Genomic DNA, 25524 nt, shown 5'->3' with positions numbered 1-25524 from the left:
AATATTATTCATATTTTCAAGGTATTCATCATCATGTTCATCATATTTCCACGTCATTGTGTGTGCGGTAAACTGTATATCCCTACGTTTCTCATTCTCGGTAAATGGGCATATGCATATATATATATATATATATATATATATATATATATGTGTATATTTTTTTTTTTTTTTTTTTGGGTTGTGGGATTAGGAAATGCATGCTACAAAAACAGTTACAATTATCGATGTGCTCTTCCTTTTTGGTGAAGCGAATGAAGAAAATCATACTTTTATTAAAATTGTTAAATTAAATAAAAGGAAGATTTAAAATATTAATACATGTTATGTCTGCGCTGATGTTAAAATAGACATGGTAAGGACTCCTTTGTAACTTATGAAATTAGTGCATATCTTGAGTTAAGGTATAAATCAAAATGTTTAAATGTTTCACATTTTAAATATTTATTACTGTGAAAACTGTACCATAGTACGCTCAATTACTGGGAATACCTTTAATGTTTTGAATGTTTTAATTATTAAAAATGTTTATATAAATATGGCGACAAATATATGTGCCATTGAAATAAAGGAAGCTTATTCATGAAAAGGCACTTGGTTTCGCTTTTATCGAATAATTTATTATTAATTTAAAAAAAAAAAAAAAAAAAAAAAATGCAAAAGGAGAAGTTAAAACAAAATAAGGATGTGAATAAAAATGAGACTATGAACGAAACTGTAAATAAGAACGTCTAATGAGAATGCAAAGAGCACTATGCAGAAAAGAAATAGAAAGAAAAAAGCAAAATGAATATTAATGAAGATGCACATGCAAATCCGCAGGGGTGGAAACATTATTGTACTGCCTAAAAACATAAGGATATTGAATAGCTGGTATACTCTCGATTAAATAATTTTCTCTTAATTTAAACCACAAATCTTTAATTTCATTAATGGTAAAAGGATGATCAATACCTCTATAAAAATATCTAGCTTCATATGTCATAAAAGAAATTTTCACACCTGGTCTTTTACCCTCATTATAAAATGCTGATAAGATACGAAATTTTGGGGAATTTAACCAATACTTGTCAACTCTCTCTAATGGGGGTGGATCGAAAATTCTTGAAAACCACAAAACAAATGCAAAAGCAAACATTGATGTCCATGCGTTTCCAAAAAATAAGAAGGACCCATTTGTGTACTGACCTTCAAAAAATCTTCTCCATAAAGGCATACGACTGTAATTCGGGGCATCTAGAAACCATCTTGGAGTAAATATTTCCTTAAACTCTACATTTCTCTTCAGTATTTTCGAACTGCTTAACAAACATTTTGAAACATTCATTCTTATTGCTCAAGATATTCATTAATGTAAATGCTCAAATAGTATACGTAGAATGGGTATATTAAAATGCATACACAATTAAGTGTACATATATATATATATAATTTATATAAACACGTTAATTCATTTGTACATTTTACACAGTTTTTCCCTTCAACCTTTTGAAGTGTAATCCCACATATTAAAATTATTTTTTGTTTTTGTTTCGATTATTCATGAATATGTTACTCTGCAATATGCATAAGTGTACATTCTTTTTTTTTTTGTTAATTCAATTTTTTTAAATATTTTATATATGCTTTGTAATTTAATTTCGATTATATTCCGCACCATTTACTTAAAATTTTTTTTTTTTTTTTTTACTAGTCATTTTGTTATAAATATTCATATCCTTTCAGAAAATTTTAAGAAAATCTACGTACATAAGATATAATATGATTTAACAAAAGGGAAAAAAAAAAAAAAAAAAGGTACTGAGGGAAGGAATGTAGCTTAAGGCAACGCCTATATCAACTTTTAATAAAAAGGTAGTAAAAAATTAATTGAAAAAGAATACATGTGTGCGTAATATAACATAAGTCCATGGTGCAGTCTACATAACTATTTTTTTATAATTATGATATATAATATGAGGAGATGACAGTAGAACATTTATAACTTGGTGTTTATTTTTTTCTTTCACTTTTTCTATGTTATTATTAGCCAAGTGAAAAGAACAATAAAACCTGTTCATATGTTTAATTTGGAAAAAAAAAAAAAAAAAAAAAAAAATTCAAAGATATACTAACAATAATTACTGTAACCATATCGTTGACACACAATTTAAACATACAAAAAAAAAAGAAATATGAGACAAGAGACTCAAATATTTGTATGTATTATATACCTTTTTGATACACCTATTGACTTACACACAATTCGTTGTATTACTTGAAAATATTAATAATAATAAAAAAACTATTTAACTTAACATTTTTATAAAAAAAAAAAATTATTTAAATACACTTTTCTTTCCTAACCGTAAATATGGTATATATTAAATTAAAATTGACAACAAATGGTTAAAGCTAATTAAAATTAAAATAAAAGCATACACACACACACAAAAAAAAAAAATATATGAAATCAAGTATAAAGAATAAGGAATAAAGTATAAAGCATAATGAATGAAAAATATAACATAAAATGTAAAATGTAAAACGTAAAACGTAAAACATAATTTTATGGAAAAGAAAAAACAATTGGAATAAAACAAAAATGCCAATATAAATAAATTTAATGAAGCACAAAATTAAAAAAATGGGTAGAAAAAAGGGCACTTTTCTTTTTAACCTATTCTTAGTTTTTATGAATAAAGAAATATCTATTTACCTGTTAAGGGCTACATCTTCATATTAACAAATTTAAATTATAGTAAATCCTGCTTCGTTAATTATTTGAATTTTTAGATATTAACTTATCCTGAACTTCTGTAAAAAGGTGCACGAAAATATACACACATATATAGACATGTACATGCGTATGTTTGCTTTTTCATACGTAAAACTATCTACTTGCACGTAACATTCATATGCATAAATATAAAACGTTTGTAATATGGATAAGAAATATGTACAATACTTCAAAAAAGCTTGAGCGCACATAATTTTAAATTAATTCTAACCTTTTTTATCGGATTTCACAAATTTTTTGAATTTCCTAAATTTTTTGGTTGGAAGATAAGAATCTTTTATAAAATTATCGAAGTCCTTATTTTTCTTTGAGTCCACTTCTCTGTCTTTCCATTTACTTCTTTTAACTGTTATTGGTCTATTACCAATAAATTTATTATTCATATTTTTTAATGCATCTAACATGTCTTGGGGGTCTGATAAGGATACAAAACCGTAGCCTTTTGTTTTATTATTTCTTTTCTCCCTTATTACCTACATAAATTAAGAAGTATGTGCACAATAATGATAAGCTTAATATGCACAGGCACCTGTAAATATACATGTACACTTATATATTTAATTGTTTACGGATTAATGCAGAAAGTTAGCAAGGATTAACTTAAATGTATATGTTTATTTATCTTTTTCGAAATTTTATTTTACTAACTTTTGCCATATTAAATGATTTATATTTCCTAAAAGCATTAGCCAAAATATCAGTCGTAACTTCATTTCCTAAATTTCCGCAAAAAATTCGAAAATCATTTTCTGGCCAATCATCTAGTGATGGATCCTTCCATACAATTCCAGCTGCTTTTCGCAAGTGTGGCTATGTACGCAAAAAGAAAAAAAATATATATATATATATATATTCAAGCATTGGAATGTTTGTTTATTATAATATATATGCGAATTTAACTATATTGCAAAAGTTATACGCCACCACATAATTACATGAATACTTTATATACGAATACAACCATAATACAGTACATATGCCTATGTTAGTATGGTTATATATACATATATATATATATGTATATGTAAATGTATGTATAATAACCAATTAAATATGTTAGGGAATATGTATGTAAAATCTGATACTTTAAAATATATGCAAATTTTTATGATTTACTTTTTTTTTGTTATCTTTATCATCTTTCGAGGGGGATGTATTATCCTTCTGTGTTTCCACTTTCTCGTTTGAATTCATTTATTGCTATATATATTATGTACATATGTATATATGTATGTATTTTTCCACTTTTGTTCGTGGATATGTTTAACAAAAAATAGTTGAAATGAATTACACTTTGTTAGCATCTATATATTAATCTTTTTTTTTTTTTTTTTTTTTACTTACCAAATAAATGCACTTAATGTGCTTTTTATTTTTCTTTAAAAATTAAAAAAACCATAAAAATAAAATGAAAAATTTTATAACATCCATAAAATCATTGAAATACTTAACGTAACTCAATAAAAAGAAACAAAATTGTAATTAAAAAAAAAAAATTATTACATTTTGTGAAATGCAAAACAAATTATATTAAATTGTTATTTCTGTAAAATACGCGTTATATTTTTCATTATTTATTGTATAAATTTTATTTTTCCCAATCATTTTTCAAGAATATTACGTAATAAAAGTTCACTTGCTTATGTTATCTACATATAATGGAACTGATGCTTTCATTTCCCCTTCAAAAATGACTTCATCAATACTACAAATGAATGTACTTACTGTTTATCCATACAAATACGTGCGTATGTGAATATATTGTATACATATACATGTATTTAGTTATTTAATTTGTATTTAACTGGGTAATGTATTTAACTGGGTAATAAATTTTTCATTTTAATCATTTTTTCTAAAAGTTTAAAATGTTTTTTAAAAAAAAAAAAAAAAAAAAAAATGGAAATCATAAGAGAAAAAAACAAAATGTACTGTTGATATACAAAATAACAAATAAATAAATATAAAATTTCATTAAGTTATACCTTAAAAAAAAAGGCAAAAAGTTTAATTTAACATTAATAAAAAACACAAATATTAAAGAAACTATAAAAATTTTCACTTCCAGTTTTGTACAAGATGATATTCTATATTGTCCAGTAAAAACTTATACCTCTGAAAAATTAAAAAGAAAAATAGCAATGTTTAAATGACCCCTGAACATTATGTGGACAAGAAAATGACAGAGTGCAGGCAGATGGAGCAAAAGCATTAAGTGAAGGTAAAAAAGAAAAACAAAAATAAAATATTAAAATGGGAACAATCAAAAATAGAATGATAAAAAATGAAGGCTTAGTAAAATGTTCTTTATAAATACCACACTCTCTAATTCTTCCTTTTTTTTTTCATAAAACGTTTTTAAGTCAGGTACGTTGCTGTTTATGTTTGGCGGCTCTATAGGTTTAAAATGAAAAAATATATAGTAAATTTAAGTTAAAATATATAAATTTACACATACATATATGTACATATGGAGTATTTAACTGTTTTGTGTTGTTCGATCATTTCCCCTCAACGTTCTATTAATTTATCAATTTTTAATTATAAAAAAATATCCTTTTTATTTATCCTCCAGTTACGTCTAGCTAATGGATTTTGGGCTGCCATTATATTATCCATTGCGTTGTTTTGTGTTCCATCCTTATCTACATCAATTTATGGCAAAAAGAAATTTTGAATATTAATTAGCTGTTATGTTATTTATTTGTTCAATATTTTGTTTGTTTGATTGTTAGTATGTGTATTTATCTGTTTATTTATTTGTATATTCATTTTCCATTTTATCATTTTACAATTACCTTGAAGAACGAAATAATCAATAATACTAATTATGCCGTTCGATCCAAACATAACAAGAAAATACCTACAGTTTAAAAATAAATAGAAAATGGAGTGTTATATTAATACTGAAAATTTTGAAAATAAAAAAAAAAAAAAGATATATTTTCCAAATGGGGTTCAGTGAAAAATGTAAACAAACCATGACAGGGAAGATACAAATTTCATATCAAGCAGCTCAATATCCATTCCCATCTGTAATGTTGACTTAAATTTGTACGTTAACGGAAATGGTATTTTTGCTATAAAAAAAATAAGAAAAAGGCGTAAACATGTAAAAATATATATATGAACATATTTGTGTATGGCATGGACGTGTGCGTGTGCTTTTGCGTGTGAATGTATATGTGCATATATGCATATCTGCTCATGAAGGTACAAAGAGGCATACCTACTAAAAACCCAGAGAAAAAAAGGTTTATTAAAAACCCTAACCCTAACTGTAAAACTAAAAAGGGAATTTGATTTTTCATCATGCCAAATAAGTCCGAAGGGTCTTGTTTTAAAAGTGCATCAAAAGGATTAGCCTGTTCTGGCAAATCGTTGAAGAAACCAACTTGCGGTTTGTTGAAAAAATACTTTCGACTTAGAAAAGCCACCGGACTGATAAACCCGTAATTAGTTTTCAGCTGGGTATACCTTGTTAAGAAATTGCTTAAAACAAAAAGAAAAAGAGAAAAAAAATTTATACAATTATTACTTATTCTTTTTATTTATATGCAATAATAGATTGTCGTAATTCATGCATGTACATCTATGTGTGCGTATTATATGTTTATTCTTTATTTTACTTCTGTCTTAATTTCTCAATATCCGTTTTCATGGTAGGTCGAACCATTTGTGCTAAATTACTTTTTATTATACAAACTAAAACTACAATTATAAATATTGGCAATAAGGCATATATCCTAATTCGTTCATCCACTATTAATGCATCCATCTCTTCTAATTTTTTTTTTTTTTCTATTTATTTTAATTAAAATTAAATATTTCATAAAAGGTAATTATTTATGAAGTCCCAATATGTATGTATGCTTCTTACATAATGTTGTAATAATTTTGTTTTTTAAAACTTTTGCTCTCCTGTTTATGCTATGAATTATAAAAATGTGGAGGGATAAAATTAAACTTAATTATATATACGTATAAATATATATATTATAAATATATGAATTTCGCTATATTCTAATGTAATGAATACCACTATATTTTAAATAACATGTCATATTTAAAAGGCATATTTCTGTCATAATCTGTTTATAGTATATTATAATAAATAACAAAAAAAAATTAACTAAAATGAAGTAACAGTAATATAAAAAAAAAAAAAAAAAAAAATGAGTAATAAGAACACGAAAAATAGGCTGAACATTTGAACTAGTTAAGATAAAATTATGCTTGTTATATTACGTAAAATCAATCTATTGAACTGCTTAATGGTAACGATAAAGGATGTTAATTAAAAAAGGCACTCTCAAAAAAAAAGAGGCATTAACAAAAAATGCTAAAATTTATAATGTGAACACTTCTTTTTTTTTTTTTTATTATACAAAATGAATGCGATAACAATAATGTGTAGTAATCATATACCTCTTTTTGATACAGTTTAAAAATAAGAATTTCTTTTATTTGTATATATGTTAAAACCGAAATTTATGCTATTTAAATAGAAAAATTAATATAAGCATATGAATACATACACATATACGTAATATATGTGTATGTAAGCATTCATGCCAATGAAGAGTTAAACAAAATATTTTTTCCCAATTTTTACAAATGAAATAACAAAATATTTCATTAACAATTATGTAATATTTATTTATAAGTAAAAAGCTTAATTTTTTTTTTTTTTTTCGACTTCATATGTTTTTCCATGTAAGATATGTATATGTTGTTATTATTTGCTTGTTCAAAAACAATTTTTATATTTTAAGAAGATTTTATAAAAAATATAAGCAAAAACTAGTGAAGAAATTAAAATAATTAGAGTGTGGTAAAATACGGGGGGTAACTGAAATAAGTAGGAAACGAGTTCTATATTAAAATATAGATTAGATAGCCTTTTGAACAAACCATACATGTTTTGTTTATATGTTATTCCATTGAAGTAATGACAGATTTCTATTAAGTAAAAGTCATTTATATCATCATAATATGTGTTACTATTTTTAATCATAGTTGTAGTATCCTCCTTAAAAAGCTTAAATGGGTAAATGATTTCATTTTTATAAATTATATAATTATTGCTAACAATTTTATTACTGTTATGCTGTTTTCCACTCTTGTCATCCTTATAATTGTTAAATACAAAAAAAAAAGTATGGTCCAATATGTTATTCATAAAAGTAACATAATAATAATATACTATATAAAAAAAAGAGCTATAAAATTTATCATAAAATTGTGGAATACTTTCTGCATATTTTTCTTTTTTTTCTCCTGTAATAAAAATATAACTGCTTTCATCCAGTGGATCACTATTTAAGTGATCTGTTTTTACAAAATATCTTTTTCGCATGGTTCCCATATGAGTATTATATGCTTTTTCCCTATTATTAAATTTTAATAGATCACTTACACACAATTTATAAAATGAGCAATATGTACTGAAAGATGATATATCTACATAGTTCAGTCTTTTTTTAATTATTCGTCTTGTTATCTCATCATGAAATTCTGAAGTGTAAATTTTTTCTCTTTCTAATATTTGATTTGGATGTATTTTAGGTATCTTGTGACTCCATAAGTAAAATAAATTCTTACTATTTTTTAGCAAATATCTTTTGACGCATTCAAACGTGGTTTTTTTTTTTTTTTTCTCAAACGGACAATAAAATGCAGCGGCATTTTCTCTTTTTTTTTTAATTATTATGACCTGTTCAGGCGAAAATGCTTCATAAATAATTCGATTATACATACCTTTTAAAGTTCTACTGTTATTAATCAGTTCATTAGTTGCAGTTACTATAAATAAAAAGCCAAAAAAAAGCAGCATTTTGAAATTAAAATGTAGCATATTTTTTCATTAGCTGTAAGAAATTCATCGAAAAAAAGGGAACCATTAAAAAATTAACAAATTCATTAATAAAAAATTATATACTAATGAAAAGTTATAAAAACACACTCTTCCTGTTTCACCTATTTTATAAAAAAAAAAACATCACTACATACCTTTTTTTTTGACCTAATTAAAAAGAAATTAAAAAAAAAAAAAAGAAAAAACCTTACCTCATTCTCCTTCGATCTAACTGCAAAAATATATATATATATATATATTTTTTTTTTTTTTTTTTTTTTGAATAAAAATAATAATGGTGAGAATGATCCTAAAAAGAGCGAAGATCTTCATCTTGAATTAACTTATACATCATTTACAATAAAAAAAAAGTTCATTTTTAGCAAGATCATAAAAATGAGCGGAAATAATGAGAACTATAACGGTATAAGAAAAGAAAAAACAAATGAATTAAGCAATGAAAGCATACTAAATGATGAAAACATTATATCTATATGCATAACAAATGTATTAAAGTCTTCACTTGAGAGAAATTTAGAAAATGAAGATTTCTTAAATAAAAAAAATGAAGAATTAACCAATTTTATTGAAAGCAATGGTAAGGACAATATATCAGTCAATGAAGAAAAGGATAAATATGGAACTGGTGATGATTTAGAATTTGTTAATGTAATTAATAATAAACCCTTTTTAAATAATGAACATAAAATAAAAAATTGGGGGGAAACAGCTAATGAAGGCAATATTGTTTATAACCCATCTATAAACATTTTGGCAGATAGAAAGAAAAATAATAAAAGAAAAAGAAATTACTTAAATATTAATAAGATTAATTTTGATTTTGAAAAAGAAGACTTTGCATGTAGTTCCAGCGATGAATTAATTAGTCTTAAGTATACAAGAGAAAACGAACTCGAAGGAGAATATGGGGAAGAATTCGAAGGGGAATATGTAAAGTATTACACAAATGTGTGTACAAAAGAAAACATAAATAATTATCTCATTAACATGAACAATGAAACAATTAGAAGTCTGATAGAACCACCACCAATACCATTTAATGAGACTTTCCAAAAATACAATAAAGAAATAAGTGATATATTTATGAAATACAAGAAAAATGATGATACTTTAAACATATATTTAGCTTCTCAGCTTTTGTGTATTGAAGAAAATGCATTCACAAATGAAAATAATTTCATAAGCAGCAATTTTGATCAGTTTATTATGAAAAAATTAAATGTTGTTAATCCAACAATTGACAACACTATGAATCAAAATAAAGATTTACAAGAACTGTTGAAGTACCTTATGTCATGGTATTTCTCCGGTTATTATTCAGGAAAAATGAGTGTTTTAAAAGAATTACATAAATAGTGGTTCTCCCTTTTTTATTTTTCAAATTTCTTTTCTTTCTTTTTTATTTCCCTTCACTTATTATAAATTTAAGGAATAAAGTTTATTTTCTTACAGCATCCACAGGATGTTGTAGAAGAATAGACACCCCTACACAAGTTTATATTTACAATAGTACTGATTTGTTTGTTGTATCTGTTATATATATTTACCCACGTATATATGTTATAATGTATTTTATATATTACGTAGAAGTTATTCTTTAAAAAAAACAGGTAGATAGTAAAATCCCCCAATTTTTTTTTTTTTTTTTTTTTTTTTAAGACAAAATAAACACAATGCAAGTACAATGCCAAAAAGATCAATTTTTTAAAAATAGTTTTTTTTTTTTACCCATTGAACCTTAACACTATTTGATCTTTTTGCACAATTAATACCAATTTAAAGTAAAATGATAGGAACTTATGATTTATGTATATATATAATATTTTAGTTTTTAATTTTTTTTTTTTCTTTTTGATACATCTTAATATTTCGTGGTCCCATTAATAAAAACACATATAAACAAGTGTTATTGTGAATACCTTTTTAATTAAATTTATTTAATTTTTTGTATGCGAATTTATATGTTTATTATTCTGTTATAATTTGAATCTTAATGAAAAGTAATATGTCTTTCTTCATTTAGATAAAAAAATAAAATATGTAATCAAATTGTTTGTAAGTTATGAAAAAAAAAAAAAAAACTTCGTAGTTACAATAATGCTTACAATTTTATTAAATGATATTTATCCATTTGTAGAACATTGAAATATTGCACGAATACACTATATTCTTTAGAGCTATATGTGTCGGAAAATAAAATGTAGCGTTACATCCTCCTGACCGATTTGCTTATGCCTATTTAACATACGTACATAAGTACACGTGTACAAGAGTACATGTATATATATATATAAACGTTCTTATATTTATATACACATTATTCAAGATGATGCTTAAAAAAAAAAAAAATCAACATTAAACTGTAGTAAAAGAAAGTAAAATGAAAAATTATTACATATAAATAATAATAGCTCACTTGATCAAATTAATTGTTACTTTAACAATGTAATTTTTTTGATTTATTTATTTTTGAATACAACTGAAAAATAAAACAAATAATTCATATAATATACAATAAATAAAGCTCCAATATGGTTAATAGCAATATGATTTAGGATAAGAATACATTTTTTTTTTTCCCCATTGTTTGAACTTTAAGCGTCTAAGAGAAGTTTACGCATTCTATATATACAACACAGGACAATTTTTACTTTTTTTTCTTTTGGCATTCTTTGATATGCTACTGTGAAAAAGTACAGAATAATTGTTTCATATTTTAAATTTATTTTTTCTTTATTTAAAAATAAAACGTAAAAATGAAAACAAATAGAATAAAAACCGAAGCTTTAACGTTAATGGTAAAACGAGGGAAAAAAAAAAAAAAAGACAACGTTTTACTTATCTAATATATTTTTTCTTCTTTAATACTGATTTAATAAAAATGTATTTTCTTCTATTCTTTGGAATGTATAGCATTTAGATGGAAAGAGAAAGTACATAGGTACAAATAATAAAATTTACAGAAAAGTTGTTATAAACCCAACCTCCGAAGATGATTTACAAAAATTTTGTAGAAATTATTTTAGAATATATAATTTCTCTGTAAGAATTTTTTTTTTTTTTTTTTTTTGAAGTTACATTTGCATTTAATTTTCATTGCATTTTGTTTTTCTAACCTAAACATACAATTTAAGAATATTACTAATTGACGGTAAACATTTTCTTTCTTCTCTTTTTTTTTTTTTTTTTACCCTCTTTTCAGTTATATAATTTCATTAGAAGACTTATATCATTCGACGCAGTTATTGTATACTCCTTATTTTTAACCGTCTATTTATTTTCTGAAATTAATAAAGGAATAACAAAAGAATATGTATTTATTGATACGACCATCTCCTTACTTTTAAACATTATCATTTTAGTTGTTATAGAAACTCTGTATGAGTTAAAACTACTGAAGGATATAAAGGATGCAAATTCGCAGTGTTACCTTAGGATAGTACCTAAAATGTCTTACTTTGAAAAAGTACAAGAATAGATGAAAAATAAAAAATAAATTATGCAAAATAATAGCACAAAAAATTTGGAAAAGATAAATATCCTAATTACGTAGAAAATTGTTATAACATGTCCTTAAAAATAAAATGTAAAATATTTAAAAAAAAAATTCCATCCCTTTAGGTTATGACTAAAGACATAAAAGTAGGAAACATAATTAGAATTTTTCAAGGTGATGAATTTCCAGCTGATGCAGTCATACTTTATGTTAAAAATAATTTAAATGCAGTTGTAGACTCTTTTAAAATAGATGGGTTATTTAGAAAGAGCATTAAATACCCAGTAGATAAGTACAAAAGTACAAATGCACATTTTACACTGTTTTCTCCTCTTCTTCAGATATAAATAAATATATATATATATATATATATATATATATATATATGCATATGTATGCACACGCGTATGCAATACTATCATGCTCTATTGTTCTATTTTTAGTTGACAGAGATTATTTAAAAATGCTATCAGAAATAAACGGCGTCATTAGATGTGAATTGCCTAACAAGGATATATTTCGTTTTGAAGGTAACTTCAAACTGGACAAGCACCCGAGGTCGTTGATATTGAGCTACAAAAATTTTGTCCTTCAATGTAAAAAAAAAAGAAAAAAATGAAGTATAGAAAAAAAAAAAAGAATATACAAAAGAATAAACAAATAAAAAAAATAAAGTATAAAACATACCTCATAAAATAAAGACATTACTATTCACGTTCTATCACCATTAGTTATGGAACTTATTATGGCAACTAAAAAATTTATTGACGCACTATTACTTTTTTGCCGCTTTTATTTATTTTTTTTCTTTTATTATAACCTTTTTCTTCTTTTAGCTTCCATTTTGAAAGGAGCAGAATACATAGATGCAGTAGTTGTATACACGGGGGCCGACACAAAAAAAAATTTGAATATTCCTCACAAAATTGAAGAGAATAGAACATTTTGCATAAAGATGAATAATGTTGTGTATTACTTAATATTTATGTATTTCTTTTTTGTCCTCCTAAGTATTATAATAAAGATGTCCTTCTACCATAAAAATGAATCTCTCCATAACACAAAGGATTCCTTTTTTAATGTTCTAGAAGATTTTATTGGTCTTTATATACTAGTTTTGCCTATTATGATGTATTCGGAAAAGAGCCTTATATACATAATTCAAAGTTTGAGAATAGGTATATATATATATATATACAAAAAGAGATGGAAACTGCAGCATTATGAGTTCTTATTTTTGCTCTTTTTCCTTTGGCACTTTTGTAATTTTACCTGTTATACGACACTACAAAGAAAAAAAAATAATAATTATTGAATAACTTTTCTTAAATGCAGAAAATGATGTAAGAATGAAAGAGAGCAAGGATAGTGATAAACCAAAAGTTTTCAATAAAAACAAAAATGATGCATTAGGCACAGTAGATTTGTTAGCCACAGCAAGGAATGGAATTCTTGTAGAAAAAAAAGATCTATTTGTATCATGTGTAGTTAATAATGTTTTATATGCGAAGGAAGACTTTGTTCATACTTGTGAAAATTTTCAGTTGCCCACTCTAAGCATACTGGATGCAGAGAGGTTCAAATAGAAACGCGCAAATACATACGTCTATGTGTATAATTATAAGTATGTGTATGTCTATGCGTGAGCATGTGTATATACTTGTAAATGCTTATATATATAAAAACATTTATTTATGTATGTATGTACATATATACATACATGGGCAGAAACAAGCTGCGTACAAAATTAGAAGTTTAATATATTAGCAAAAATAAACTCTATGAAATCTCGGAGCATTTGCATTTCGACTTATAGGAGTGACCTTACAATTTTTTTTTTTTTTTTTTTAATTGAAAGAAAAACTTCTTTTCCTTTTTTTATAAAATTTTTCAGAGAAAATATTGAGGAGCTTTTAAACTTAGATGAAAGAATTTTTAAAGATCCTGAAAATATACTCTTCCCTTCAAGAGACTTCGGTTTGTTTCTAAAAAGGTTTGAAAAAAGAGTAAATTCGGTATATGACCCGTTTGTTGATGACTTGTCTAAGCTGCTAAAGGAAAAATATAAAAGTTACTTGAACGAAGAAATTTTGAATAAGAACGTTAGACTTACATCTTTTATTAAATCCAAGTTAAATGCAGGATATAACCGTAAAAATTTATAACATTAAAAAATCGCATGAACTGTTCATGTAAAACCTCGTGATACATAAAATGTATGATTTACTGTCTGATGTTCTCCGTAATTTACGGAAAATGAACGTTTCGAGTTATCTATGTGTTTAATTATATGCTTATTTTACTCTAATGTATATATATATATATATATACATGCTGACGCAATGTTTATGTGGTTAACTCCCTTTAGAATTTTACGAGAATTACAAAAGCAGCTATAACTGCAAGGAAGTAATTGACGATGCAGAGAATAAGAGCGAACAGTCAATCCGAATAGAAGAATTTATTTTAGGAATGAGTGTATGTAACAGGATTATCATTTTTAATGAGAAATGCCTACATATGTCTATAAAAGAATGTAGAAGTGAAAATTATAGCGATCAACATATGAAAAGTGAAAATGAACATGAAAATGAAAATGAACAAGAGAATGAACATCGTAATTATGATTATAGTGAGGAATCAGATGAGGAAAGTTTAAATACAATTGAACATGAAGATGTATGCTTATATAACATTGTAAAGAATATAGGATTTCATGCTTACTGTTATAAGAATAGTGTGTTTTATTATAATTTAAAAAATGAATGTAAAGAATATTATATAATTTGTTTTCATGATTTTTTAACAAGTAATAATTTTTCCATGTGCATTTTAAAATATGCAAATGAATTAGACAAAGGGGTACTATATGTTCGAGGTTATGATTTTAACATGATTCCTTGTTTATCACAAGCGAAAAATAATTTAAGTAAAATTAAAAAAATTATAAAACTATATACAATGAACTATTTAAGAATATTATTTATTTGTAAAAAGGAAATAAAAAATGAAGACATTGCAAAATACCTTTTTCTAAAAAGTTCCAGAAATAAATTGTCCCTAAAATTATACGATTTAATGAAACTATTTTTTTTGTACGATTTGGAGGTTGTAGGCATAATAGGTTTGAAAAATGAATTAAAAGAAGGAGTAAAAGAAACTTTTAACGATATAATAAAGTTTGATATAAGGTCATGTATATTTACAAATGGATGTTCAAAGGATACCTATTTGACCGCATTGGAATGCAATCTTATCGCTTCTAATTCGAATTTATTCCTAATAAACTTTTTTAATACAGACAATACTGAATATATGGCAAATATATTATTTAACAATTTTGTTCAATCCCTGGAAAAGCTAAAACCTCCTTCATATGCTGTCGCAATAAACGATGCAAGTATCAAAAATATTATGGCTAATGCGCATGCAATGGTTAGTTATGTGAAAATGATTTATGCACATATTTAGCATTACTGTGATTTAGCAGTTTACATCCACATACATGCTTGCATATATGTAACACTATGTATTGAGGGGAATATGTATAAAGCTACATACGAACTTGCTTATTTGTGACAATAAGTATAAACCTTAATGTGCATAAACTATTACTTATCAACTTACATATATGTAATTCGCCATATGCACTTAAACAGTTAAGCTACTTACGAATTTGTGTACAGCCTCACATTAATTTCGATGTATATCAAATGTTATATATTATATTACGTATTATGATTTTATTTTATTTCCCTTTTGGAGTGCAGAAAATGTTCCTATGTATAGCTATGAAAGCCACAGTTATTATGTTTTGTAAGTTGAAAAATAAGACTAAAGGGAAAATAATAAAAAAATTGTTATCTTCTACTAGTCCTAGATTAACAATATTAGGTATTGGGTCTACATTAAATGATGCCTATTTATTAAAATATACAACTATAAGTGTGTGTTTGAGTTTAAATGAACAAGTTAATGTCCTGTACAGTATTTCTGATTATGTACTGCAAAAGTTTAAACACGTTAGTGATCTCCTTGTATTAGGTCGTTTAAACAGATTTTCCCTATGGTAATAGGAAAAAAATTAATGTTTTTCGGACTTTGTGCACATTTATACATGATTTGCTTCATTGTTGTCTAGTATATGATTAGTTAGTACATGCTTTGTCAGTACATGCTTAGTATATGCTTAATTAGTACATACTTAGTACGTGTGTGGTACATGTTGAGCACATATTCACGTAAGATTCAGTATTCCTGTTGTGTAGCTGAATAGACATTAATTTTTGTTTTTAAACGGAAAATTATTTATATTTGCTTCTTTATTCATTTATTTGCATTTTTTTTTTTTTTTTTTTTATAGTAGAGCATTCCTGTGGATAATATATCTAAAGATCACAATCGTTTCGTTCTACTTTTTTCACAGTTTTGACAATTATTTTTCAGGATCTTCCATTTCATCAATTTTATACTCCCAAACAACGTTTGCTGTTTTTCATTATTTATTAATTATAGCCTTTTCAGCTTATGATATAGACTTGCCGTATAAATTCATCAGACGCGTTCCGTACATTTATCAGCTGGTAACACAAAAATGGAAGAATAAGAAGAAAGAAAGAAAAATGAAGAACGAAAGAAAAAGGAGAGAAAAATGAAAAACAAAAGAAAAAGGAGAGAAAAATGAAAAACGAAAGAAAAAGGAGAGAAAAATGAAAAACGAAAAACAAAATGTGAAAAAAGAATGCATTTCATTTTAACCTAATTGTACACTGGAACATGTGTGTATCTGTGAATCCACAGATATGTATTTTTCTTCCTTTTTTTTTTTTTTTTTTTTTTTTTTAGGCAAGAAGGAAATACTTCTTAAACAATACGATTATATTTTTGACAATTATGGAAGCTGCGCTGATTTCATTTATTTCATACTTTATTTTAAGGACTCTCGTTTTTCACTTAATTACGCATCGAACCTTTACATTCCACATATTTATCCTAAATTTTTTCATAACTTCTGAAAAAATACTTTTATTTTCGAAAACGTGGCATCTGTACTTCTTTATTATGGCGGTTGTTATTATTTGCTCTTTATTTATATATGTTAATGTATACACACTATTTGATTGTCTAAAAATGGGGAAATGCGAGTTTAGTCTTTTTACCACGGAAGATGTATATTTTTGGGTATCTCTGTTTCCAATTATGTATATTAACTTTTTAGTTGATAAAGCTATGAAATTTATAAGCAACAAGTATGACAACTAAAAATTAATATGGGATAAATGGCTATTTCTTTTTTTCTATATCTATCTAGTGAAAGTGTTTACGTTGTGTGCATGTGGCGTATGATTTTGCAAGTTAGTTGTTCTACATATTTGTGTGATTTGTCATGCCTACTGAAAATTAATATATATGAGCACTATTTTGTTTTACTTTGTTCTGATTTGTTTTCTTCTGCTTTGCCTTCTTTTGCTTTTTTTTTTTTTTTTTTTTTGCTTTGTTTTCTTTTGTTTTACTTTTTTTTTTTTTTACTTTTTTCCACTTCCTGACCGCAGCATATATCCAGACATTTCTGACTACTTCCGCGAGAAGTTTGTAAAGAGAGGGGGAAAAGATAAGTGGGGAAATTCATACAAAGTAGACGATAACACAAATAATTTCATTGATTTCAATAAAAATAAAAATCTGCAAAAGTTGATACCTACCCCAAGGAGTTATAAAATAAAGGATGATAATAACTATTATTACACCAAGCGTAACAAAACCAAGTTCATTTATGAAACTTTCAAAAAAATTATAGACATCAATATAAAATACAGGAATCAACAATTAAATTTGGAATATAAAACATATGAAAAGAGAAACAAATTAAAACTAAGGATAATTGTAATTATACTGTTTATAATTTTTTTAGTAGTATTTTTTTCACAAGCATTAGCTTCAAAACTTACAAAAAATAATCTGAACGTCATAACTTACACTTTGATATGGTATTATTTATTAGGAGCAATGTGTTTAATATATATAAAGTTAAGAAATAATTCTAATTCTACTCTTTTTTTTTTATTTGGAAAATTTCTATTAATACTTGGTTTTATATTCGAATTATATGATAATGTGAGTTATAATATAATTAATATGCTAGTAGTTTATTCCTTTACAGTTTCTTACATATATTTTATTTCTTTTAAAATATTAGAAGGATTACTAATTTGTGTAATTATACTAATAATAACAACATGGGTGTACTATCATAAAAATAAGAGTTTTGATTCTTCCTGTTCAGCATTCTGTGCAAATCCTTATCTAAGTATAAATAACTTAGAAAATGTAAATATCTCCTGTTTATGTAAACAGCAAGTACTAACCTTTTTAATATGTATATTAAGCTTTACTTTAATATGTTTATATATGAAATATTACGAAATTTATTACTTAAAAAAAAAGTTTTTTTTTAGATACAAACAAAAGATTAATTTAGCTAAACAGATAGAAATATTACATACAATGTTACCTAGTTTTTTAGTTGAATATTTATTAGTAAGCCATCCCAAAGCTGATGGAATAATGGTGGGAAAAAATATATCAGGAGAAGACAGAGGAATTATATCGGTTATTTTTTGTGATATAGATGATTTTCAAAGTATGGTTTCTACTTTACAACCCCATGCACTAGTTGAGACATTAGACAGTTTATATTTATATTTTGATAAATGTATAAAATATTTTAATTGCATCAAAATAGAAACAGTATTCGAGTCATACCTAGCTGCATCAGGTCTAAGTGAAAAACAAAACAACAGCATTTACAAAATTAAATATGATACAAGGTGCGCAATCAAATTGGCCATAGCTCAACTAAGCGCAAAATATTACATAACCTACAAAGTTTTAGACACTCAACAGTCCAGCCTGGACAGCAACAATAACATTAACTATAACAATAATGGTACTAACGCTGACAATAACACTAATACTAGTTCCAATACTAGTACCAATATCAGAACCAATATCAGAACCAATATCAGAACCAATACTAGTACCAATACTAGTACCAATACTAGTACCAATACCAGAACCAATACTAATGCGTTTACCTATGACAGATATGTACATAAAAATATTAGTCTGCGAATAGGTATACATACAGGTAAAGCAATAAGTGGCGTTATCGGATCAGTCAAGCCTCAGTATTCACTTTTCGGTGATACTGTTAATACTGCTTCAAGAATGAAGTCTACATCCCTCGCAGATCACATCCATGTCTCATATGATACATACAAGTACTTAGAGGATGATAAGACTCTAGTGTGGGAAGAAAGAAAAATATTCATCAAGGGAAAAGGAGAGATGAAAACCTATTTACTTGTTGATATTTTAGATAATTCGAAAAGGAAAAAAGAACAACCTGCGGAGCTTGGATTGTCTAGCTCCACTATATTTGAGAAAAACGTTGAGGGAAAGGCGTGGGAGAAGGAAGAACGAGGGGAGCTGATTAAGGAAGAGGAGAGAAAAAAGAAGATAAAAAGTGAAAAGAAGGAGGGGAAGGAGAATCGAGAAAAAGAGATAGACGAAAAGAAGAGGAAAAAGCAAAAGGAAAAAAAGAGTGAAGAAAAAAAGGTGGAAAAGAAGAATGAAGAAAAGAATGAGAAAAAAAAGCCGAAAGTGCAAACGGACGATGTGAAAAAACTTTCGAAAACAAAAAAAAGAAAAAAAGAAAAAACAGAGAACAAGCTGATTGCAGATATTTTTGATATGTATGAAAAAGGCGAACATTGCTACTGCAACAAAAGCGATGACAGTACTATGAGCATAGCAAGTGACAATCTTCTTACCCATTCCAGGGATGTTTACTATAAAAAGTCCAAATACTTGAGCTTCGGAAATTTGGAAAAAGCAAAAAGTTTAAGAAGAAATGCTGCATATATCTTTGAATCTCCTCTAAGTGGAAGAAGAAATGATGGATACATTTTGGAAACTCCTGTAAGTTTAACAAATGATATTGTTAGCAAAAAAAGAGATTATGCGTCTGATGCATTGTATACCTCTCAATATTTAGTGGATGAGGATAGTATAGAATCAGTTGGAAAAGGAAAGAGGAAAAAACGACGGTATTTACGTTACATAGAAGAGTACCCATCCGAATTTAAAGCAGAATATGAAATACAGGATCATATAATAAAAAAATATATAGAAGAAAGAAAAAATTACCAAAGTAAATTTTACTCCCCTATATTTAATTTTAATAAAATTTTGAAAGATTCAAATGTTTTTAAAAGAAAGAAAAAAGGAAAGAAGCATAAATATACATCTACCTATGAGGGAGTATCATACAATTTTGCAAATGATAATTTTACATCAAATTATGAGTACTCCACTGAGTCTGAATATTATGGAAACCAACTAATGCAAGATAAAAAATTCATAAATTTCGATGATTTGTTTACTAAAATATACAAAAAAAAGAAAAATTTATTAAAAAAGGAAATTCAGCAATTAGAGGAGAACAAGAAGACAAACCAGAAAAAAGGAAAGAAGAGCGAAAAGGAAAAAAACAAAAAAAAGGAAAAAAAAGGAAAAAAAGGAAAAACAGGAAAAACAGGAAAAACAGGAAAAACAGGAAAAAAAGGAAAAAGAAAATTTTCTTTTAAAAATAGAAAAAATGAGTATGACGATGAACAAAACGATTACCCAAAGAGCAGACAAAAAAAATTTTTTCATTCCTCTAAGCATGAAGCACAAAAAATGGTAGATGATACGTATACGCAACTATCTAATTCTTCTTTTTATGAAAACAAACTAAAATACTTTGTTTCTTCTGTTGACGAACCGTGTGGACATGTTTGGATGAAGAAAAAAATACATGCACATAATAATGGTACATTTAACCAAAATAAGAACAATTACTCATCGGGAACAATATCGAATAAAGATTTGAGTAAAAAAAACAAAAATACATGCACCGCGTTAAATGGAGGTCATTATTTTGGAAAAAATAGAGTAGATCTAAATAATAATACAGAAGTGAAAAAATTTCTGAGCGCAGAGGGGATAATATTTGGTTCTGCCATGAAATGTGCTCCTGAGAATAACTACGAAAGAAATGAAAAAAAAAAGAGTAGATTTAAATTAAATGGAAATAGTTATAAGGGAAAAAACACACATAAACTAAATGAGAGCAATTTGCTTAAAAAAAAGGAGGTAAATTTTAGCAGTGCACAAAACGCTGTGAAGGATAGCGCAAGTAGTTGTGATAGTGCTAGCAGTGGTAATACTAGCAATAGAAGTAGTAGTAGTGATAATATCATTGGCAACGGAAGCGACAGAGCTAATATACTTTATGGAGGAGATCAGACGGGAAGTGGGGGGATCCGCAAGAAAGGAAAAAGAAAAGATGCGAGTGAGGAGGAAAAGAAGGATTCTAATGATGCTTATTGTTATGAAGATAAATCGAAATCAAAGAGGGAGGAGGATGAATCAGAGAAAGCGTTAAAAAAGAAAAAAAATATCACAAAAAAAATAAGTTTTTACAGTTTAAAAGAGGATGGAAAAAGCTATATGTCCGAAGAGTTTGGAGATAGTTCTTGTGCTATAAAATCAAATGAAACAATGAGCGTAGTAAATGATAATGCAAAAAAAGAATATTTTATATACAGTCCATCCCTCAAAAAAAAGAAGAGTATATTAACAAAAATTAACCATATATTTAGAAGTTATTTCAAAAGTATGGATATACGCGAACGAAATAAATCTATTAAGTATAAATATGAAAATAGTATATCACCTCTAAGTGGTACTACAAAGAGAAGTGAACAACTTATTAAGACAAGCACAACTGTTAGTAACAAAAACTTAGATTTCGTAAATAAATTTGATAAGTATAATAAGAAACTGCTAAAAAAATTGACGTCCACATTACATTTAAATAAAAAAAAGGACACCAATTTTAATAACCTTTTTTATAAATTTAGAGATGAAGAATTAGAAGAAGAATACACACAAGGATATTATAAAGAAATAATAAATATTGATTTAACCAAAAAATTAGTTATAATATTTATTATATCGGAACTAATTTTAAGTTTATGTAATGTGATTGAGTTATCTTATTATGATCATAAATCGAAAACAAATGATTTTATCGTAATTATATGGCTTATAAGATCTATTTATTTATTTATAATATCTTTCATATGGCTTTTATTAAAAGTAAAACTAAGGGAGTTTAAAAATAATTCAAGTAAAATGATGTGGACAACTTTTATATTAAATATTTTTTTATCTTCTTGGTGTATTATATTAATAGATCTGTCTTGTATACACTATAGTAATTTAGTTGGAAACTCAAATGAGAGATCTTTATTTTTTATGAAAGATGCAACTGAGTTAATTATTTGTATGCAGTTGATATTTATTAAAAATATGTTATTTAAGCATAAATTTTTTTTTTTCGTATTCTTTTTTGTATTTCTTATTTATTCATTTTCTAAGCTCTTTATTACACATTTGAGCGAAATTCGAATATGTTGTAGTATCATTTTGATTCTTTCTATTAATATCCTCTACTTTTGGTATTCAGAATATATAGACAGAACTCAGTATTTAATAAAGAGGAAAAGAAATAGAATGGAAAAAACATCACACGATTTCCTCACAAGAATATTACCGAGACATGTTTTAGAAGAATATCAAAATGATAATCTACAGTTAACATACAAGCATGAACAAATAGCATTTTTATTTGCTGATATTGTTGGTTTCACAAGATGGAGTAAAACAGTTTCACCTAAAGATGTTCTAAAGTTACTACAAAAATTAATATCTAAAATTGATAAAGACACAATTAAATTGGGATTGTATAAACTTTTTACAATTGGAGATGCATATGTAGCTACTAGCCAACCTAATTCTTCAATTACTGATGAAAGTCAAGCAGTTGAAGGAATTCTAAATATATTTAAATTAGCAAAACTTATTTTACACAATATTAATACTATAAAAATACAGTTCAAGAAACATGATTTCAGTATGAGAATAGGATTACATTATGGATCATGCGTTGGTGGGATCATCGGATCTGTTAGAATTAGATACGATATGTGGGGATTGGATGTATTAATAGCCAACAAAATAGAATCTAACGGAATACCAGGAGAGATCATCTGCTCTGAGCAGTTCAAAAACTTTTTCATGGAAAACGAACCTCAGGCGTAAGTTGAAGTCTTATGTCTTTTAAGTGGTCACGTGTGTATTTACGTGTTAATTGTGTAAATGAATAAAATAAAACTTATAGCAAATATTTAGTGAAAAGCGCATATAAGAAGCTCTTACGCACTGTGTTACAATTGCCTTTATAAGCTACTTTTTTTTTTTTTTTTTCTATTTTTTTTAGGAAGCTAAATTTTTGGTACTATAAAACCATATATATAAGTAACAAAGAGATAAATCTATACGTTATAGAAGATAAAAATTATGATGAAGATTATGATCAAAAAATTATAGATTATGAAACCTTACTGAAATTGCGGGAAGAAAAGGGTAAAAAGATACCTAAACTTTAAACATATAAATAAAAAAAGAGTAAGCAAAAAATTAATATTTATTAATAAATTAAATAATAATTCTATATTTGCGAATTTTGCAAGGAACAAAAAAGAAAAAAAAAAAAAACATAGGAAGCACTGTTTACATTTACATCAATACGAATTCACAAGCATACAAGCTGACGAAGTGGACGGGAATGAAAAAAATATTGAAACATTGAAATAAATAACGAAATAATAAATTAAGAAATAACTAATTTTACAATATTTAAAATTTTTATAATATTATTCATTTAAATTAGCTAAACTTTCTTTTTTTTACAAAAGACATACAATACATATTCAAAATTTTAGCAACACAATACAAAAGTTAAAAAATACAAGGGTTATTTTCTTTTTTTTTATTTTATATTTCCATTAAAAAAATAAAGGAAAAAATTAAAATAATACGATATTAATATAAAAGTTAATTTTACAGAACAATATGAGCGATATACTTCTAACACTAATTGTTTATTATATAGAGAAACAACTAAATAAAATAAATCAAGAAGGCATTAACATAAAATGCTTGTATGGCATACAATAATTAATGAAACGAGCTGTATTTATGTAATTCAGCATAACTTCACTGAAGCAAAAGTAATATATAGACATTGTTTACTTGTTCCTAGTAAGTGGGTATTTAAAATGTAAAAGATGTTTATCTTGAATGTAATCACTTAAAAAGGGCATTTTAACAAAAGGGATAAAAATAAAAAATTTACGGAAGTAAACCACAAATTTGTAGATGTCTCTATATAAAAAGGTAAATATTCATTTTGTCATTTATTTGTCTATTTGTTTGTTTACCTATTTATTCATCTATATATTTGTTTGTTTACCTATTTATTCATCTATGTATTTGTTTGATTACCTATTTATTCATCTATGTATTTGTTTAATTACCTATTTATTCATCTATGTATTTGTTTAATTACCTATTTATTCACCTACTTATTCGTTTGTTTACTTATTTATTCATGTACTTAATTGTTTAACTTATTTTTTCATGAGCACATCCATAAATACGTTGCATGGAAGATATGTTGATTAAAAATATTCATAGTTTTTTTATAAAATTTACAGCATTTGCATCTTATAACAAAAAAAAAGAAAAAAAAAAAAAAACTAAGACAATTATAGAAGTGTTTGTTAACTTTAAAAACTGCAAAAGAAAATTTTTAAACATTCTGAAAAAAAATGTTACTTGCACAAACACCTAACAGGGGTAACAAGTTTTCTCGGTACTCTTATTAATTTAATTAAATCAGTACGTTTGTAGTTAACTCGGGGTAAAAGCATATGTAAAAGTACGTAAACGTATATAAACGCAAAGTATAGACATATGTTAATACATACACATATTTTGCTTAACATTTACATTTATTAAAAAATGTTATGCAATAAAAAAAATTTGGAGCTGTAAAATATTATCTTCAATGAATAGTATATTTATTGCAAAATTTGAAATAAAAAATAATTTGCTCTTTATACTTCTTCATTTTTAATAAAAAAAATAAAAAAAAATATAGTACATACATTTATATATATGTATATATTTATGTTTGTAGATGACTGATTAAAGGTGAGAAGCTAAATTATGTCGTTTACTAAAATTTTAATAAGACGCGGAACCTTCGAAAAATATATGCTTATATATATATATATATATATAGTTCGGTGTTACGTTAATAATGTATATTGTGCTTGAATGTTTTTAAAAAATATATTGAGAATATTAATTAATATTATAACTGTCTACATTGAAATCATATGCTAACAGATATAC

General features: G+C 25.7%; 6 protein-coding genes across 6 annotated transcripts; 2 read left to right on the top strand and 4 right to left on the bottom strand.

The window, feature by feature from the left end:
- Window positions 1-793: 793 nt before the first annotated feature.
- Window positions 794-1327, bottom strand: PmUG01_11026000 (conserved Plasmodium protein, unknown function; the record flags this gene model as incomplete). Its single annotated transcript, XM_029005906.1, has 1 exon — window positions 794-1327. The coding sequence occupies one exon, from the start codon at window positions 1325-1327 to the stop codon at window positions 794-796; it is 534 nt and encodes a 177-aa protein (XP_028862449.1).
- Window positions 1328-2755: 1428 nt separating this feature from the next.
- PmUG01_11025900 (RNA-binding protein, putative) lies at window positions 2756-3973 on the bottom strand (the record flags this gene model as incomplete). The annotated part of the gene is made up of 4 exons (XM_029005905.1): window positions 2756-2796; window positions 2991-3252; window positions 3428-3589; window positions 3896-3973. The coding sequence occupies 4 exons, from the start codon at window positions 3971-3973 to the stop codon at window positions 2756-2758; spliced, it is 543 nt and encodes a 180-aa protein (XP_028862448.1).
- An 864-nt stretch (window positions 3974-4837) lies between these two features.
- EMC3 (ER membrane protein complex subunit 3, putative) lies at window positions 4838-6557 on the bottom strand (the record flags this gene model as incomplete). The annotated part of the gene is made up of 7 exons (XM_029005904.1): window positions 4838-4894; window positions 5097-5173; window positions 5359-5424; window positions 5578-5642; window positions 5760-5859; window positions 6009-6271; window positions 6409-6557. 7 exons carry the CDS (start codon window positions 6555-6557, stop codon window positions 4838-4840), a joined length of 777 nt encoding a protein of 258 aa, XP_028862447.1.
- A 972-nt stretch (window positions 6558-7529) lies between these two features.
- Window positions 7530-8615, bottom strand: PmUG01_11025700 (conserved Plasmodium protein, unknown function; the record flags this gene model as incomplete). The annotated part of the gene is made up of 1 exon (XM_029005903.1): window positions 7530-8615. The coding sequence occupies one exon, from the start codon at window positions 8613-8615 to the stop codon at window positions 7530-7532; it is 1086 nt and encodes a 361-aa protein (XP_028862446.1).
- Window positions 8616-9032: 417 nt separating this feature from the next.
- Window positions 9033-10013, top strand: PmUG01_11025600 (conserved Plasmodium protein, unknown function; the record flags this gene model as incomplete). Its single annotated transcript, XM_029005902.1, has 1 exon — window positions 9033-10013. One exon carries the CDS (start codon window positions 9033-9035, stop codon window positions 10011-10013), a length of 981 nt encoding a protein of 326 aa, XP_028862445.1.
- A 1400-nt stretch (window positions 10014-11413) lies between these two features.
- GCbeta (guanylyl cyclase beta, putative) lies at window positions 11414-23711 on the top strand (the record flags this gene model as incomplete). Its single annotated transcript, XM_029005901.1, has 14 exons — window positions 11414-11455; window positions 11571-11699; window positions 11860-12123; window positions 12279-12453; window positions 12597-12749; window positions 12990-13331; window positions 13489-13729; window positions 14048-14304; window positions 14522-15588; window positions 15924-16222; window positions 16517-16736; window positions 16999-17402; window positions 17706-23360; window positions 23543-23711. 14 exons carry the CDS (start codon window positions 11414-11416, stop codon window positions 23709-23711), a joined length of 9417 nt encoding a protein of 3138 aa, XP_028862444.1.
- Between the last annotated feature and the right edge of the window lie 1813 nt (window positions 23712-25524).

The sequence above is a fragment of the Plasmodium malariae genome (genome assembly GCF_900090045.1).
Source record: "Plasmodium malariae genome assembly, chromosome: 11".
NCBI lineage: Eukaryota > Apicomplexa > Aconoidasida > Haemosporida > Plasmodiidae > Plasmodium > Plasmodium malariae.
Note: the sequence above shows the minus strand (reverse complement) of the source record. Positions and strands in the feature narration are given on the sequence as shown.